General features: G+C 35.4%; 1 protein-coding gene across 1 annotated transcript; it reads right to left on the bottom strand.

Annotated features, from left to right (window-relative positions):
• Positions 1–552: 552 nt before the first annotated feature.
• Positions 553–4,551, bottom strand: LOC110719544. The gene is made up of 3 exons (XM_021898498.1): positions 4,026–4,551; positions 2,429–2,539; positions 553–1,171 (listed from the first exon to the last, which is right to left on the bottom strand). The coding sequence occupies exons 1-3, from the start codon at positions 4,140–4,142 to the stop codon at positions 872–874; spliced, it is 528 nt and encodes a 175-aa protein (XP_021754190.1). The 5' UTR covers positions 4,143–4,551; the 3' UTR covers positions 553–871.
• Positions 4,552–18,178: the final 13,627 nt, after the last annotated feature.

The raw sequence follows: 18,178 nt of genomic DNA on the forward strand, positions 1-18,178 counted from the left end.
AAACTTATAAAGTATAGTTGGTGGGGCTATATTTAGATGGTACTAGTTGAAAAAAACATCATCAAAATATTGAAAGTGAGGTTAGTGTGAGGAAAATATAGAATAACATTGGCCCTTTACCAAATATGAAAGAGCTGCAATTAATTAGAAAAGATGAAAAAGAAAAGTGTTGCAATGCATCCGAATTGAAGGAGTGAAAATATATGTTTATACTAATTTAACAACATTTTACATGATAACATTTGATTATTTTACATGCTTCTGCAGCTCCACCCATAATAACTAAGTACACATGCTTTTCTTCCGTTCAAAAAAAAGAAGGAACATGCTTTTCTTCCTACATTTCCATGATCATTCGGAAATCTAGGCTTGTTGGGTTTCATGGGCTTTAGGGTATCACACTATCACGAACTCTTAGTTACAATCTGGTCCCATATATGGTAGCCTGATTCTTGCCAGATTAGCGAAATGAAAAAAAAATAAATATATATATATATATATATATATATATATATAGTAATAAAAATAATCATATGTACCACTGAACAGAACTTGCTTCAATTAAAAGTTGTGTATTACACGATTGTTACAAATTTACAATAGCTTGAGCTTCAGTAACTGAAGTCATTGAAGCATAAATCTGCTACTCATCAGCATATGTTAAAAAAAAACGACGAAAGTAGGCTCTCAATTCAGGAATAAATCAAAATTTCAGATTCTAATTAGCATTCAACAAAAAACTGAATTTCAGTATTTCAATATTTATCTTGGAACTGTCTTCCTGTCCCTAAAAATAGAGATAACAGGCATAGCATTTCATAATTATTCATCACATAGCATGTTTTGTCTAAAATACTTATAATTATCTAATCTAACCTTGTTTAGAGAGAGGAAGATTTTGTTCTTTTAGTGAGTTCTTCATTTCAGCGGCCACCTCTGCTTCAGCTTTCTCAAGCAGAGCCTGTTTGAACATGGCACTCATTGTTTCCATATTCGCTTGGTTAGCACCGTTTACATCTCCAGCTGCCTGTGTTTCAGCTTTCTCAATCAGAGCTTGTTTATACATGGAACCCATCATTTCCATCTTTGCTTTCTCTTTCTCCATCTGCATATCCATAAGAACTCCCACTTCCTTGTCAATTGGCTTGAAATACTCATTAATATCACCTTCCTGCACATAAAAGTTAATGAAGTTTGTAAAAGCCTTGAATTCATTGAAAGGTCAAACCCGACTGAAAAGTGCAAAATAAACACCCATAGTAAAGGGGTACACATATATGATTCCCTTGTAGTCAAGTTAAGAACAAATTCCAAATTTATGATGTCATGCCAGCAACATAAATAATATATAAACAACTGCTTGCATTAAGAACCAAGATTAATAGTCACATTGTCCAAACCCCACTATAGTTAGGGATTCACAATGATTTGATAGCCTTTCTAACAGTTTTTGTTTTTTTTTTTGGCCATCCTGTCTCCAAATGGGGTAAATGCTTAAACATAAGCACATACAGAGTACTTTGTATAAATGAGACATTTTTTCTGGATATCTCAAGAAAATAAATGTGAGTGTCGATTCCAAAGAATTTGGAATCCAGACAAAGGTACTCTGTAGTACTTTCATCTCAACACTGCACAACTTGCAAGATGCAAATTTCAGCACTTAAAAGAGAGAGGAGGAAATACAAGTTTATCATTTTGATAAACAAGACTTGTTTATCAAATGGCAATTATGTAAATATTTGGTTTTGATATTTGAGCTTATATAATAAAAAACTCAGTGTAGTACTTCTGTCCGACTGTCAAAATACTACTCTTCACGGCGTTATTTGACGGAAGTGAAACTCACAAACATCCACTTGTTCAGGAAGAAGGTTAGACTAACTTCAATGGAGATTTCAATGGGGGAAGGAAAGCTCACAAGCAATCGATAAACACCTACCCTTAAGGGTTAACCATACCCTTAATTTCTCCCTTTTATCTTAGGGTTTTCGTTTAATTCGGCGGCTATGGTGGTAGTTGAGGTTGGCGGAATGTCCATATTAGCAACTTGAAGAAGGAGGCAAAGAAGATGAAGGTGGGTGGGGAAGAGAAAAAGTCTCCATTGTTGTGCAATCTCCATTGTTGTGCAATGACTGGAAATATACGAAGAAGATGGAGATGAGAAACAATAACAGCAGCTAGTTAACTGTGATTATCAAATTACATAAACACCCTTCATTATCAACTGAAAATGACGCTTTTACCCCTTGATAAACTTCAATTGTTTATCAAAATGATAAACCTGGGCAGCCCCAAGAGAGAGTCATGTAAAACATAACTTCATACTGTCAACAAGACAGCAACATAATTACGTGCAACAAGTAAAAGATCCCTTGCAGTCCAATCATAAGAGTTACTTGCATAATTAACCAGTAAACAAACTCACCATCTCTTCCAACCTCTTATTTACATTTTGCATTTCTTCCACCATTTTTCGAATTTCAGACAGCATAATTTGTTCAGGGATCTTTCTTGTGGCCTCTTTTTTTTCTTGTGCCTGAATAGAGAACACACATGGAAGAAAATGTCAATTTCACTAATCAATATAAAGACCAGAAAGAAAAGAAAAAAAAACGGGGGGGTAAATGAAGGCCCCAACTCATTTCTCCTGACATATTCCTTAAAATCAATCAATCAATCAGGTATAACATCCATATCATCCTTACTGATGTAACCAGTCATCTCCAAATGAAAAGAAACAATTACCATAGCATTTGATCGGTGAGAAAAACAGCCCTGGATTCTAACTTAAAGCAATATTAATTCGCAACTGCAGCAGTACAGCAGAAAGGCTGGGTAGGAATACGGGCTAAGAGTTTATGGTCTACATTCATACATGGGAGTTGTGACATTACAATCTTCTCTAAGTATCTGCCCCATCATCTATTCTATGTAAAGCTAAACTGAAAACCTCTCACTGTGAAAGAATGTAAACACTCCTTCCCTACTCCCCAACGGCCCAACCCCATGGCTCCATTCCCCACATAGTCTTCTATGTGTATCTATGGTCCTATGCAGTCATCTATATCATATGCCATGGATGGCTTCTTTTACTCTCACACACAGCCAATGTGACACATCCTCACATCTCAACACTTCTTTTCTTCACCCTCATCACTTGATTTTTCTATGAAGTATAAAATTTTTCTTTAGGATGATTCAAACTCATAAATCAAAAAAGCGTGATAACATCAAAATCTTAGCTTATGCTCCCTTGCTAAACGCACTCAAGGTACCTTTTCACTCAACCTCCCATCAAGCATGCATAAACAGTACATGTAACACCAAAAGCAAGTCAGCATTAGGTAACTAACTTCGGGGCAGATGAAAAGCATTCACCAAACTACACAACCAAATGTATACATTAAGAAGCAGAGTAATTCCATACATGATTATTGATTACACTAGCAAAACTTTTCCACAGGTGGTTACACGACCAAATGTATACATTTTGAAGCAGGGTAATTACATACATGATTACACCAGCAAAAGTTATCCACAGGTCATCACATAATGTTTAAATTCACAACTCCAAAAGAAGAACTTATCATAAAGACAATACGACTCATTCCAACAAATTACAGCTGAGGTAGAGTATGTCTAGCACTCTAAACCTCCCAACATTCGGCCGGTTGACGAATAATTACAGCATACTTCGTATTTGTTATCATTCTTAAAGGAACAACTTTGAACCTGGCAAATTAGTATCCCGCAATCCATTTATCCGGGCACAACAAAGAATTTCCAAAATACTTCACAAAGAACCCAAAATAAAGTAACATACATCTCCATTAATCGTCTAATTTAGGTATTAAGCTCCTGAATTTCACATTACAACACCCTATTAAACTCTTTCATAAAAAAAATGCGACACAAAAATACCCTAATATAGAAATCATACTAAATGTCAACAAAAACCCTAAATTAGAATCAACAATTGAAATTGACATAGAAAAATAAAAAGGGGAAGAGAGAGAAAGTACAGATCGAAGACGCTGCTCAAGCTGCAATCTGTAAGATCGAATGCGACGCTCTTCGTAACCAGAAAGAACCCTAACATAGAACATTGCTTTCTTCCCAAATTCCAATAGCCTCTTCATCACACTCTTTCACTTCTTACAAAGCTTAATTTGATCTATTTTAGTATTTGGTAATTCTAATTAGGGTTTCGGATTGATCGGGAGCGGTGGAGAAATCGATGGAATGAAGTCGGCGCCGCCGTTGGTGGCGGGGGGATGCGGAGACCGGGGAAGGATTTGGATGCGCGAAATGAGTATGTGAGTTCGAATAAGGTGGAGAAATGCTATGCTCGTAGAGTCGTAGTTGATTGTTAGTTTCGATATTTTGTTAACTTATTAGGGGCATAAGTGAAAACTGCGACATTTGTGGGTATGCTGTCCATGATATTTTTTTTTTTTTTTTTTTTTACACGAATGTTGTCCATGATTCTCAATCATAACTTTATAGTAAAGGCGAAATCAGAAATGACACTTGTTATTTTCTAGTAAAAAATTTCCCGCCTTTGTTTTTCTTTTTTATTTTTTATTTTTTTTGCCAAATTTTATTGACATCCATTTTATAACCTACAATAATACTTATTTCTATTTTAACAACGTATTTAATCCAATTATACTCAATTAATTTTTTTTACATATATTCTACTGTATATACTCGGAAACTTTTAGTTACAAAAATACTATTATAGATTTAAAATAAGGTATTGTAATGTATTGTGATATATTATTATCCAAGATTATTATAATATTACCAAAAAAATTTCTCCAACTTTTACCATTTTGACAATAAAATTTATTTTAATTTAAAAAGAAAAATCATTTTGGTAGCATACTTTGTGTAAATCTTAAAATTATATATAATTTTATAAGAACAACCGAACAAAATCATATATATTGGAAAATTCTATCTAATTACTATAAACATTTATGTGATTATTAAAATATAAAAAAATAATAAAAAAAATATAAAAAAAACCCTACTACTCACTAAATATATATTTAAAAAAGTTGATTATGGAATACTAATTATTCTAAAGTAAAAAAAATTCAACTAAATTTTTATATAATGCCGGTCAAAGTGTGTCAACAAAATATAAGGGCAAATGTATATGCGTTTATATATGGGTACTAACCTAAGCTAATATTTTCATTCATTTATATAAAGCCTTATAGCTTCTAATTTCTATTACTATTTTATACAATCCAATTCAATAACCTTTACGTATTTGGTATTAGTTTAAAATAAAATTCAAGTTATTTTGTTACATATATTAATTTTGGAAAAATTATTGTTGAATTAACACCATTATTTATAATTTATTTGTTGTAAACTATAATTATGACCGTGCACGACACGGTATTTAACATAGTTCTCACTTATAGGGAAACAAAAATTAAAAATAAATAAATAAATAAATAAAATTGAACTAATTAGGTGTATTTGTATAATTGGGAGTGTTCAGTGTCATTTTAAGATAAATTTAACCTTGTAATAGTACTCCGTAATAGTTATGTGTGGTACAAATCATTCCTTTTAAATTAATACTCCATATCGTTTATTGAGCGCTGTCCCTAAATATTATTGAGAAGATATACAATTCCAAAAATACAGTCGCCTTTTTTTTATTTCCGCTATACCGTCCACGTCACCGGTTCAAGGGAAAATTTTTTTAAACCGGTTTTTTGTACAAACCGCTACTTGAAGTAGCGGTGTATTGTGTAAAACCGCTACTTCAAGTAGCGGTTTTCTTATTAGAAACCGCTACTTGAAGTAGCGGTTTATGTTTAATGATTTTTTTTTTTTTACGAATTCACTTTCCCATCTTCGTGTTTTAGATAGAACTCTCAGCTCACTTCTCAGACATCCCAAGAAAAAAAAAACGCGACACTCCTCCTCCCCATCAGCACCCAACGCAACAATCACCACCGGAAGCCGCCCCTTTTGCCGTCGGACGTCACCGCATTCATCACAACGTTGGTTGCCGACGCTGGTGTCAGACCACGAAGTGGGTTTTGTCTTTGCTGTTCCGTGATTTGGTAAGTTAATGTTGCCCTAATTTTTTTTTTTCAATTGCCGAATTACTAGTGTTTGGTGAATTTGTTGTTGTTTGGTGAGTTTTATTCTATTTGTGAAATTTTGGTGAACTTGTGAAATTATTGAATTGTTACTGTTTTTGTGTGTGTGTGTGTGTGTTTTTTTTTTATTCAATTGTCGAATTATTTGGTGAACTTGTTGTTGTTTGGTGAAACCAATTGCCTGGTGAAGTTGTTGTTTTTTGGTAAAACCAATTGCCTCCATCTTTACCTCAGATGCAGAGGTTCACTGTACATCACTTGCAAAAAGTTCTTGTTTTAGCCAATTTGAGGTTCAAGTCATACAAGAAGTTCAGCAACATAGTTTCTAATAAGCATGTTAGCTTTTTCTATTTGTGGTCCTATGTGTTGTGTACATGTCTTTTGTATACTATATACTCACGCCGTTGTTGGTAAGGGTTTAAGTATGTTTTAGAGTGTAGACTATGTTAATTGTATGTGAATGTCGTCATTATAAATAATTTTTTGCAAAACTAATATCTTTGATTAATCATGGTGTTTTCTAGAATGAAACATGGAGGTACCAAACTACCCTCTATATTGCTATTGGGCTAGGGAAATTATCCACAAAGATAGTGATGTAACGTATAGGGGTGGAAATCAAAAATTTGTTTTTGTAAATTCTGGGATGACATATTCAAACGTTCGGAATAAGCTATATGAAGAATTGAGTATTGATCCTAGATTTGTGGAGTTGAAGGTGATTATGCGGTATCCTATGGTTGGGGCTTATGTCGCAGTTCCGTTGAATGACGACAATGCTCTTAAGGCTATGTAGATTGTTGTGAATCAGAGTTCTTCTATTGCAATGCAATTGTACATTGAACAGGTTCCAAAGGAGCCAGTTGTGCAAATTAATACTGGTTCCTTCCCGGAGATGGATATTTTTTGTAGTGTGGAGCAACCATTTCTCCTTACTAATCAAAGTGTGGGCGTAGACTCATTCACAAGAATGCTTGTTGATCCACACTATGTCAATGAACATCTTTCACGGATTAGGTCTCCGACCTCATCGCCTAATGTTGGAACCTCAACAAGCACACAACCACAAGCCATTCTTGATTCTCTTGACCCAAACAATGTTGATGTTTTTGGGGATGTGGAGATGAACGATATTGATGAAGATGATGATGAAGATGTAATTGAAGCTCGTGATAAGGCAATTAAAGAAAGCGCTCCCACTACAGACTTCAATAAAATGTCGTAAGTTGATCCACGTCTGAATAACTCATGAATGACTTAGTTAGGAAATGAGACATATAACAATGGGGGGGAATTCGAGGTTGGACAGCAGTTTGACTCATTGCAACAACTGAAAGATGCTGTGAAGTCTTACTCCATAGCTAGAAATCAAACAATTCGAGTTGTGGAGGCAGAGCCAGAGAAATTTGTTGTTGAGTGCAAGAGGAAAGAACAATGTAGTTGTTCGTGGAGGCTTAGAGGAGTGAAAGATCCAACACTTTCTACTTTTAAAATTGTTCGGTACAACAGCCCTCATGCAAGTAATTGTGTTGGTGACATCGACTCGGTGGATCATAAGCTACAGACTTCCGAGTTTGTTTGCAATGCTCTTTTAGATGTCCTTCGCGTTGACCCTTCATTGAAAATCAAGGCAATGGTGCAGCTTGTGAAAGAGAAATTTGAGTTCTCAATAACCTACAAGAGAGCATGGCTAGAGAAACAAAAGGCAATAAAACTCATTTATGGGGATTGGGAGGGTTCATTTGAACAGTTGCCTAAGTACATGCAAGCTCTCAAGGAATCAAATGCTGGAATTGTTGTTGAGTTGAGGTTGTTAGAGAGTACGGTTCCTGGTAGGGGTGTGCATAAATAGGACCAGACCTGAAAACTGACCTGAACCGGACCTGATCCGGACCTGTAGATTCAGGTCCGGTCCCGGTCCGGATTAGGTCTAAAACCGGGGTTTCAGGTCCGGACCTGAAACCCGATAAATTTTTTTTTTAATTTAATTTTTTTTTTTTAATATATAACAAAGTAAGAGAGCTAGAGAGGAGCGTAGAGTACTTGTTGGCTTGCTCCTTCTCCAGACTCTTCTCTAATTCTCTCTCTTCCATTCGCTCCTCTCTTCTCTCTCTTCCATTCACGCCCTTCATTTCTTCCTCCATTCTCTTTCTTCCTCCATTCACGCTCCTCTCTTCTATTTTCATCCATGTTCAAGCTTTATACTTGGTAAATTCGGTTTCACTCTCACCTTTTCTCTCTCTTCCTCTTCTCTGATTTCTCAGCTTTATACTTGGTAAATTTGAGGCACCATCGTCCACCATCGTTCATCATCTGCCGTCACCACTCACCAGAGTTTGTTTGTACTTTAGATCTAGTTTAGTATAGGTTAGTATGTAGATCTAGTTTTATTTTTCACACAATTGACGATTATAATTATTTTTTTGATGAAATTGTAATGTAAAATTATAAATTTTGTAATGTAAGTTTGTAGATCTGTTTTTTCGGAATTTTCTGTTTTTTTGTCTCGGATTTTCTAACAATATTATGTATAATTTGTTTTTTTTATTTTTTCATTTTTTTATTTCTTTTTTGTTCGAATGTATGTGTGGAATATAAAGGACGCTTGGACGGTGGTGGGGTTTTTTTTTCAATTTTTTCATTTTTCCGGGATCTGGGTGGATATCGGGGGGTCTGGGTTGTTGGGGTTACGGTGTCTGGGTTAAGGTGGTTAAGGGGTGAGATGCGGTGGGTGGTAGAAGGAAAGGAGGTTGTGGTGGTGGGTTGTGCGTAGGGGTGTACATAGTAGGGTTTAGGTTAGATCTGTATTGACAATTTGACAGTATTGTATCCACTCTGGTCTTATAGGGTCAAATATGTAATTATCAAATTATGCAACTGGTCTAAAAATCACAAAACTGGTCCATATACAGGTCCATATGCAGGTCCAACAGGTTATTATTAAAAAAAATAACAAAACCAGGTTTGTTCATGTCCAAACTCGGACCGCACCTGATTTTTCAGGTTTGACCCGGAACCGGACCTGAACAGGTTCGGTTCTCCGGTCCTCAAAATTCCCTAATTCAAGTCCTGGTCCCAACAGGTCCGGTCCAGGTCCGGTCCGATTTTGGACCGGTGAACACCCCTAGTTCCTGGAACTTATCTTTTCCAACGAGTTTTTTTGGGCATTCAAGCCATGTATTGATGGATTCCGTCATTGTAGGCCCCTTATCACCATTGATGGAACTCATATATATGGAAAATACAAAGGGACTCTACTTATTGCTATGGGAACTGAACTATTACCCCCTCGTGTTTGCGGTTGTTGAAGGAGAAAACAATGATAGTTGGTCTTGGTTCATGGCTTGTATTCGAGCTCGAGTAACGGATAGAAAAGGGTTATGTGTGATATTTGATAGACATGCTTGTATTTTAGCAGCAATGGATGAGGTTGGAAGTGGTTGGGAGGAGCCCAATGCCTACCACAAGTACTGCACACGTCACTTGGCTTCTAATGTGAACTCAGAATTTAAAAGTGTCGTCATAAAGAACCTCTTTGGCAAAGCAGCTACTGCAAGGCAGAAGAAGAAGTTTGATTACTACATCAACAAAATCGGTGACTTGAATATGGAGGCTTGTCGGTACTTGATGGAAATTCCGTACAGTAAGTGGTCCATTCACCATGATGGTGGTTTCAGGTTTGGTGTGAAGACTGCAAACATGTCGGAAGTTTTCAATGGAGTCTTAAAAGGGGCTCGTTGTCTCTCGATAACTGCTTTAGTGCAAATGACCTTTTTTCGAGTTAACTCCTATTTTGCAACTAGACGAAGTTGGAGTAAAAGAAAACTTGAAGAGGGCCATGAGTTATCAGAATAGGCTATGAAGACAATAGAGGCCAACATGGAGAAATCCATGCACCATGAGGTTGTTGCTTTTGACTATGATGCCATAAGGTTGTATCAGGTGAGGACAGGTCGTGGAAGGAGAAAAGCTGGTAAAGGTGGTAACTCCCACACTGTGAATCTGATGAGAAAGACGTGTACTTGTGAGAAGTTGAAAATATACAAGTTGTCATGCTCTTATGTCCTAGCAGTTTGTCGTCATCGAAGCCTATCACACTTAGACTTTGTGGATTCTTTTTTTAGGATCGCCGAATATGGACTTTCATACTCGAAGTGTTTCACACCAGTTCCTGATCCTTGCTATTGGTCAACTTACAATGGGCCTAATGTTATAGCCAACCCAGATCTGAAAAGAGGCCCAGGCCGATGGTCTACTAGAATCCGGAACGAAATGGATGAGCGTCCCTATCGTGTCAAGAAGGCATGTAGTGTTTGTCGGCGACCTGGGAATAACAAGAAGACATGTCCTACAATTAGCGGTGGTGTTGGATCATCTGGGTCACGACCATTATATATTGCTAACATGACTTATTATTAATTCTTATTTAATATTTTCTTTTTGCTTACGCATGCTTAATATTAATTCAATTTTCTGTTATCATGTAGGTCCCATGGATCTAGTGATTCGACCAGGCCCAATTGATTCATTTGTTCTACGGTTGCAAACTTCCCATAGGAGTCATGATGTTTGGACTGGCGTAGCTGATAGAGTTCTGTCAGTTAGAGAGCATGTGGTTAGCGTGGGACGTGAGTGGAGGGTAGAGGGTGGAGTACTAGACTATGTGAGGCGTGTTGGGTTTTACGGTGTGCATAGGATATTGGGAGGAGGGTTTTTGCTTGACTGTTCTCTTCTCACTGCGTTGGTTGAGAGGTGGAGGCAGGAGACACATAATTTCCATCTTGTGGTGGGAGAGGCCACCATTACTTTACAGGATGTTGCCATTCTGTTAGGTCTGAGAGTTCACGGCCCACCTGTCATTGGTCCTCCGTTTGAGGGATGGCATGACCTTGTTAAGGAGTTGTTGGGAGTTCGATTTGGCGTTGATGATAGGGTTAAGCCTTTTTTGGAGGGACCGTCGCTGAAGTTAACGTGGCTCAGACGACACTTCTCACAGATGGCAGAGGGAGCTGATGACGTTGCCGTTCAGCGATATAGTCGCGCTTACATTCTTACTCTCATGGGATCTATTCTCTTCGCTGATAAGAGTGGCGATGATGTGTCACTCTACTATCTGCCGTTACTTAGAGACTGGGAGACAGCTTCGACCTACAGTTAGGGGAGTGCGACTCTTGGTTTTTTGTACCGTCAGCTATGTCGAGCATGTCAGAGAGGAGCATGTCAAATTGGAGGCCCACTCATCCTACTTCAGTTGTGGTCGTGGGAGCACATTAGTATTGGTCGACCCTATGTAAGGAAGCCTCGAGATCCGCCACAGGAGGACCTTGAGGAAGAGGATGACATTTTGGGGACTCAGCATGAGCGAGGTGTTGACTCTTTGGTGTGCAGGTAAACTATTGCTTAAAGTTCATGTTCTTACAGTGCTGTCTCTCGAGAATTAAGAATTATTATTAACAAATTTTTACAGGTGGCTACGTGTCCATCTCTCGTGTGCGCATACTGCTTCTAGACTATCATACTACCGAGATGCATTTGACCATCAGCGTGAGGACAAGGTATAATCGATGTTTGTTTTTTATGCATTGGTATTCGTTCATTATAATAGTTATATTAATTTAACATACTTGTTTTGGGAATTAGATGATTTGGCAGCCATATACTGAGGCGGTGATGGACCGACTTCCTGAGATTTGTCGCTCTAACATGTACATTTGGCGTACACGAACACCTCTGATTTGCTTTGACGTCGTTGAGCTCCACAGACCGAGTACTGCGTCAGTTCGGTTTAAAGCAACAGATCCCATAGGCAGTTGACATGGATGTTGCTCTACACAAGAAGGATCGAAGGGGACAACGTAATTAGGAGATTCGACATTCGGAGCATGTACATGTGTGGAGTCGACGAGAGGCATTAATCGTCCGGGGTAACCCGTTCACTGGGACTTCTTCCCTAGTCATGACAGAGTACATGGCTTGGTACCATCGCATCACGAGGCTGATCATTACTCCACCTTCGCAGCCACGCCCCCCGAGTCATTACCAGCCAGCTACCTCTGACCTAGTACTTGTATGAACTTCATTTCATTTCAATCTAGTTGTTTCGCTTTTGATTTCATTTTACTAACATTAAAACTACACTTCAATGTAAGCACATGCAGTTGCTGATTTGCACACGAAGCTATCGGGAGCTACTGAGACCATCTCTGATTTTCCACCGGACAAGGCTCTACCATTTGTCATACAGACGATACAGAGTCTTACATCATTCTATGGGCAGACCTTGTCTAGGGTGGGGCATTCACACCTTATTCAACAGCCTCGAGTGTCCACTTCGCCATCTTCTTCTGCTTCTGTTGTGCACACTCGGTCGATCAGACCACCTCCTCATCGTGGTGGTCATTCATCACGTGCCTTTCGTCCACCGACTCCCAGTCGATTTCCCTTGCATGCTCCTTCCCCCCTCTCCCTTACATGCTCCTTCTCCCTCTCCTACAGTTCGACATCCACATCCACCTGTTAATTCTGCTCCCCTAGTTCCACGCACCTCTCCCACCCCCTTCTCCTCCTCCTCAGCATACTATCGTCACATCTCCTCCACTGGTGCACCGCCAGTATGAGAGAGTTTGACGGCGTAGCAAGACTGGGTCTCAGGTTGGAGTTGGAGTTGGCCTGCATGACATTCCAAAGGAGGAGCCAGCTACATCACCTTCACCGTCACTTCATGGGAAGAAGCAACGCCCGAGCTAGGTGTATATTTTGGTACCATTATCATATGCTATTTTGTAAATAATTAGAATTAGACTTTGTTTATATTTTATCATTTGATAAGTATTTGACTATGCAATTAGAATACCTTAACACAATTTGGAATTCCTTGAATTAGAATGTGTTCATAAACTTGTTATTTGTGGTGGTTGTGTTGAAGATATGGTATATGGACTTTATTGGCTGAAAATAGCAGGTTGTAATGTTTTACAGGTACACTTGTAGGATTTTTTTTGGATGATTTACTGATTTTGTAAAAAAAAAATTACAGAGAAAACCGCTACTTCAAGTAGCGGTGTCTATTTGAAAACCTCTACTTGAAGTAGCGGGGTATTGGGAAAAACCGCTACTTCAAGTGGCGGTTTCTTATAAAAAAAACCGCTACTTGAAGTAGCGGTTTATTCTTAGTAAACCGCTACATGGCGGTTTTCCGCTGTACCGGAAAAAAAAAACTGGATTTTCAACCAAGGCTTACGTGGACGGTATATTGGGAATATAAAAAAAAAGTGGCTTTATTTTGGGAATTAGGGACATTGCCAACCTTATTTTGGGAAAGAGCTCTCGTTTATTAGTAAGAAGTTGTACTATTATAGTGGTATTTGTACAAATGTATAGTACTAAAAATTTTGAAAACGTCAAGTAAAATCTTTGGAATTCCAAAAAATAAATTTCTCGTTGTATGATTTCGTAAAATCTTGTTGAAACTAATATTATTTCTTTCTTAATACTAATTAAATACTAATAATATTTTGTAATTCATGTATTTTTAAATATTTTATAAATAAAATTTTATTTTATTTATTTGTATTTTTCCGGAATTTAATTTTAAAAGTTTCAAATTATTAATTTGGGTCAAAAATTATTTTAGTACAAATTATTTTATGAACTTCATTCTATAATGTAAGCTCATAAAAACCACTATTCTCATGAGGCCCAATTTTACACTACTACTCTCTCTTATAAATACCTCATGAATCTCCAAATTTTTCCCCACACAAAAAGGAGTTAATTTCTTTTCTCTTTATTTTATTTCTTTAATTTTTCCTTTATTTTTCTTTTCTTTTTCCTTTTTCTTTTCTTTTTCTTCTTTCTTTCTCCTGTTCTTATGTGAGAAATTTTTCTCACTGCTGCAGCTATGCCCTCACGTGAGCCACCTGACGGCGCCACCCCTGACCGGCCGCCACCTTCCGACCGCCGTCGGGGGGCTACCCACCGTGGCTGGCCTACCTCTTATTCTTTCTCCTTTTGCTTTATTATTGCTTAATAATTGATTTAATTGTTTTGGGTTTTATTTTATTGTTTGAAATTGATTTAATAAGTATGAAACACAATATTTTGATGATTTAAACTTATTATTTCATATTATAATTTTAGTTTTAATTTTCAGATTTTATAATTTTAAACCTAGGGTTTTAATTTATTGAAATTGGGATTTTAGGGTTCTAATGAGCAATTAAATTGGGGCATTTGTACCCAATGTATTTTTAATGCTTAATTGAGCATAAAAAATATGTTTTTAAGGAAGTTTTAAGGAGTTTTAATCAAATTTATATTGCTAGAAATTAGTTGGGAAATAATTTATGATTGTTGGTTGTTTTCTAGGATGTGATTATTCCCTAGGAGACTTTTAATTGATTAAAAGTGGCACAAAGAATTGTTTACACAAGGTACGTACATGTCTATTTCGTTGTAAGTAGTATCATGTTTAGGTACCTGAAGGAAAGAACTTAGTTTCATGTTTAGAGAACTCTAGGATGGAAATTGTTTGGTTAAACATTGAATTAATTCATGTACTTATGCTTATGAGACATGTTTTGGTAAATTAATTATGTTTGTAGGGAATTATGGATGCAAGCATGTTGAATTGGATTAATTGTTTATATGGAATGTTGATATAAGCATATTTTTATTGGATTGTTTTATTAACCACATTTGGAATATTGAAGGATTGGAATTGAATGGTTTAAGTGGAATGAATTTATTAATTATTCCATGAGGTCATTATTATTTTATTTATTACTCAAGCATGACTTGTTACCATGTTGAGTAAAGGTAGATTAAGCCGAAATGGCTTGGTGGGTTGACTATGTTCAACAATTTTGGATATCTTGGAAGTTTAATGGAATTAAAGGTCAATTTCTGATGTGATCATCGTTGTCCTAAATAAGATTAAAAGTGAATTATATGTATGATTATTATGTATGGTTTGCTTGAATGAGTCGCCTATTATTTAAACTTGTAATCACGTAAGTGAAATATGGATGAGCAATAAAACTCTGGAAAGGGTGCACTTTTAGAGTATTGATCACAATTATGGGTTGGGGTACATGGTGGTAGCCCGTGGCTTTCCGAGGCTTGTTTGATCAACATGTCTTCTTTTCTTTTGGTATTTACAATTCTATTTTATAATGAAAGTTAGATGGGATCTTAGACTAACTTTGTGAGAATAGAGTCGCGCCCATTCTTGCATCGCGCTATGTTTTTATTTAAATGGTCATTTGGGACCAAAATAATTTGGTGGATTGGACAAACTTGTCTATTGCTTACTCCAATTAAATTAATTAAATTAAATATAATGATTCAAGTGATTGGAATTAGTTAGTAAGTGTGTTGAGTTGATTGAATTATTTAAGTAAGGAGCCTTGTTTAATGAATTCGTGATGTATGTTTATTTACTTTAATTAGTTGAGCATGCTAGGTTGGTTCGTTGTAGCTTGTATGTACTCAACTTTGCTTATTGCACTTGTATTATTGGGGAGCAGTATTGCACAGGTTAGCTTGATGATGTGAACTTCAGGGATTTGGCATACGCATTGTCAAGGGATTAGTGTGAGTGAGAGTATTCGTTCCTTGTGTTGAAATTATTTATGTTTTACTATTTCATTTATGATTTGAGTTTTGAATATTAATTTGGTTTTAAATAAGGGTCTTATATGGTTCCAGTACTTATTGGTTTTCTAAACTTTGTTATTTTAAAGACTTGAGTTTGGTTTTTCCGTTGCGATACTTTGATAAAGTCTTAACGTTTTAACACGTGACAGTAACATGTCAATAGTTCTCCTCTATTTTATTTTAAGTAAGTGGTTTGGAAAAGGGAGAATTATTGGGGTGATACATATTTAATTAAGTAATTGTTACAATGGCTTCACAAATTCACCAATATAAATAAACATAAAATATTTTAACATTGCTCAAAATTTTATCTTGGATGTCATGCCAGTATGCCACTATACTAGCCAACTCGAGGATTGTTTTATTAAGGTTTAAAGTATTCAAGTGCACTTATTGGGATAATTATACCATTTTTATCACTAATAAATAAAGTCGGTTACGCAGCCAGGTCACGAGACAGCGACACTTGGCATTCTAGTTTTTCGCCAAATGTCGTGCCACGTAGGCGAAAAATAGATATTATTGTGACACATATGATAATAAGTAAAAGAATTTTGGATAGTTTTTTTTTAAGATAAAAATGTTGTATAGAGTTTTATTATCAATATACTTCTAATAATTCATATATACAAAATTAATCATAACTTTTAATAAATATCCTATAACTCGATTCTATTTCCATCATAAATTTCGTTTTAAAAAGTTCTTTAAAATAAAATCCATTTAAAAAATAGAGAATTAGTAACAAAGCAATTTAAGTTCCATAAAAATAATTTCAAGTCAATAATAACATAAATATCTATTGACAAACAAAACTACAAAAAGTACACTATTATTTAATTAAATAAGCGATATGACATCGTATGTCTAAATATCATACATTATCAAAAGGGATTGTAGGACTGTATTTAACATTCAAGCAAAAAAGTTTATAATGAAATTTTATCAACAATCTGGGCATCGCCCGGGAATAAAACTAGTCACTAATAAATAAAGTCGGTCTCGCAGCCAGGCCACGAGACAGCGACACTTGGCATTCTAGTTTTTCGCCAATTGTCACGCCACATAGGTGACAAATAGGTATTATTGTGACATATATGATGCTAAGTAAGCGAAGTTTGGATAGATTTTTAAAGATAAAAAAGTTGTATAGAGTTTTATTATTGATATACTTCTCATATTTCATACATACAAAATTAATCATAACTTTTAATAAATATCTTATAATTCGGTACTATTTCCATCATAAAATTTGTTTTAAAAAGTTCTTTAAAATAAGATCCATTTATAATATACTTAACCACAAACTTTTATACGTAGCTGGTCAAACCGTGTCACCAACTATTACAAGATCAGAGTTACTTCGTTAGTGCTATAGAGGTTACTTGGTCAGTGTTATAGTGGTTACTCAATCAGTGTTAAAGATAGGGGTTACTTAGTCCGTGTTAGAGGTTACTCAGTTAATATTACAAGGGTTACTCGATCGGTTTTATAAGTGTTACTTTGTCCGGCGTCGTATACAAAAATGCATTGTTGTTTAATTTATTTGAAAAAATATTAGAGAATTAGTAAAATAAGTTTTAATCAAAAATAAATTTAGTTTGGTAAAATACTTTCAGTTCAGTGAAAATATTTTAAGTTCAATAAAAATAATTTCAAGTCAATAATAACATAGATATCTATTTACAAACAAAACTACACAAAGTACACTCCATATGATATCGTATATCTAAATATCCTACATTATCAGAACAAATTATTTGACCGTATTTAACATTCAAGTAAAAATGTTATTTTAAAATTTTATCAACCATCTGGCCATCGCCCGGGCACAAAACTAGTATATATATATAAAGGGGAATTTTTTCCAAAGATTTTAGAAAGCCACATAGGATTTTTATTTTTAAAAAATTATTAGAGCGCCATGTAGGATTAGTATTTTTAGAGCGTCACTTATAAAATTATGCCACGTAAGATTGTTATTTTAAAGCGCCACCTAAGATTAGAATTAAAAATTTAAATTTATTATAAAAATAAAATACTATTTTTTTTAAATTGGAAATTTTATCTCGGAGAAAAGGAACAATTTATTTTATTTCATATATAAAAAAAATACTATTAAACTTACAAAAATGAAATTCACGTTCAATTGATATTTTAAAAAAACTGGATTAGATAAATAAAATAATAAAAATATGACAAGTGATTATAATAAAATATTTTATAAAAATATACTAATAAAAAAAATGAAACCACGTTAAACTATATATAGGGGAGTATATATATATATATATATATATATATATATATATATATATATATATATATATATATATATATATATATATATAGAGAGAGAGAGAGAGAGAGAGAGAGAGAGAGTGTGG

The sequence above is a fragment of the Chenopodium quinoa genome, unplaced genomic scaffold, assembly GCF_001683475.1.
Source record: "Chenopodium quinoa cultivar QQ74 unplaced genomic scaffold, ASM168347v1, whole genome shotgun sequence".
Lineage (NCBI taxonomy): Eukaryota > Viridiplantae > Streptophyta > Magnoliopsida > Caryophyllales > Amaranthaceae > Chenopodium > Chenopodium quinoa.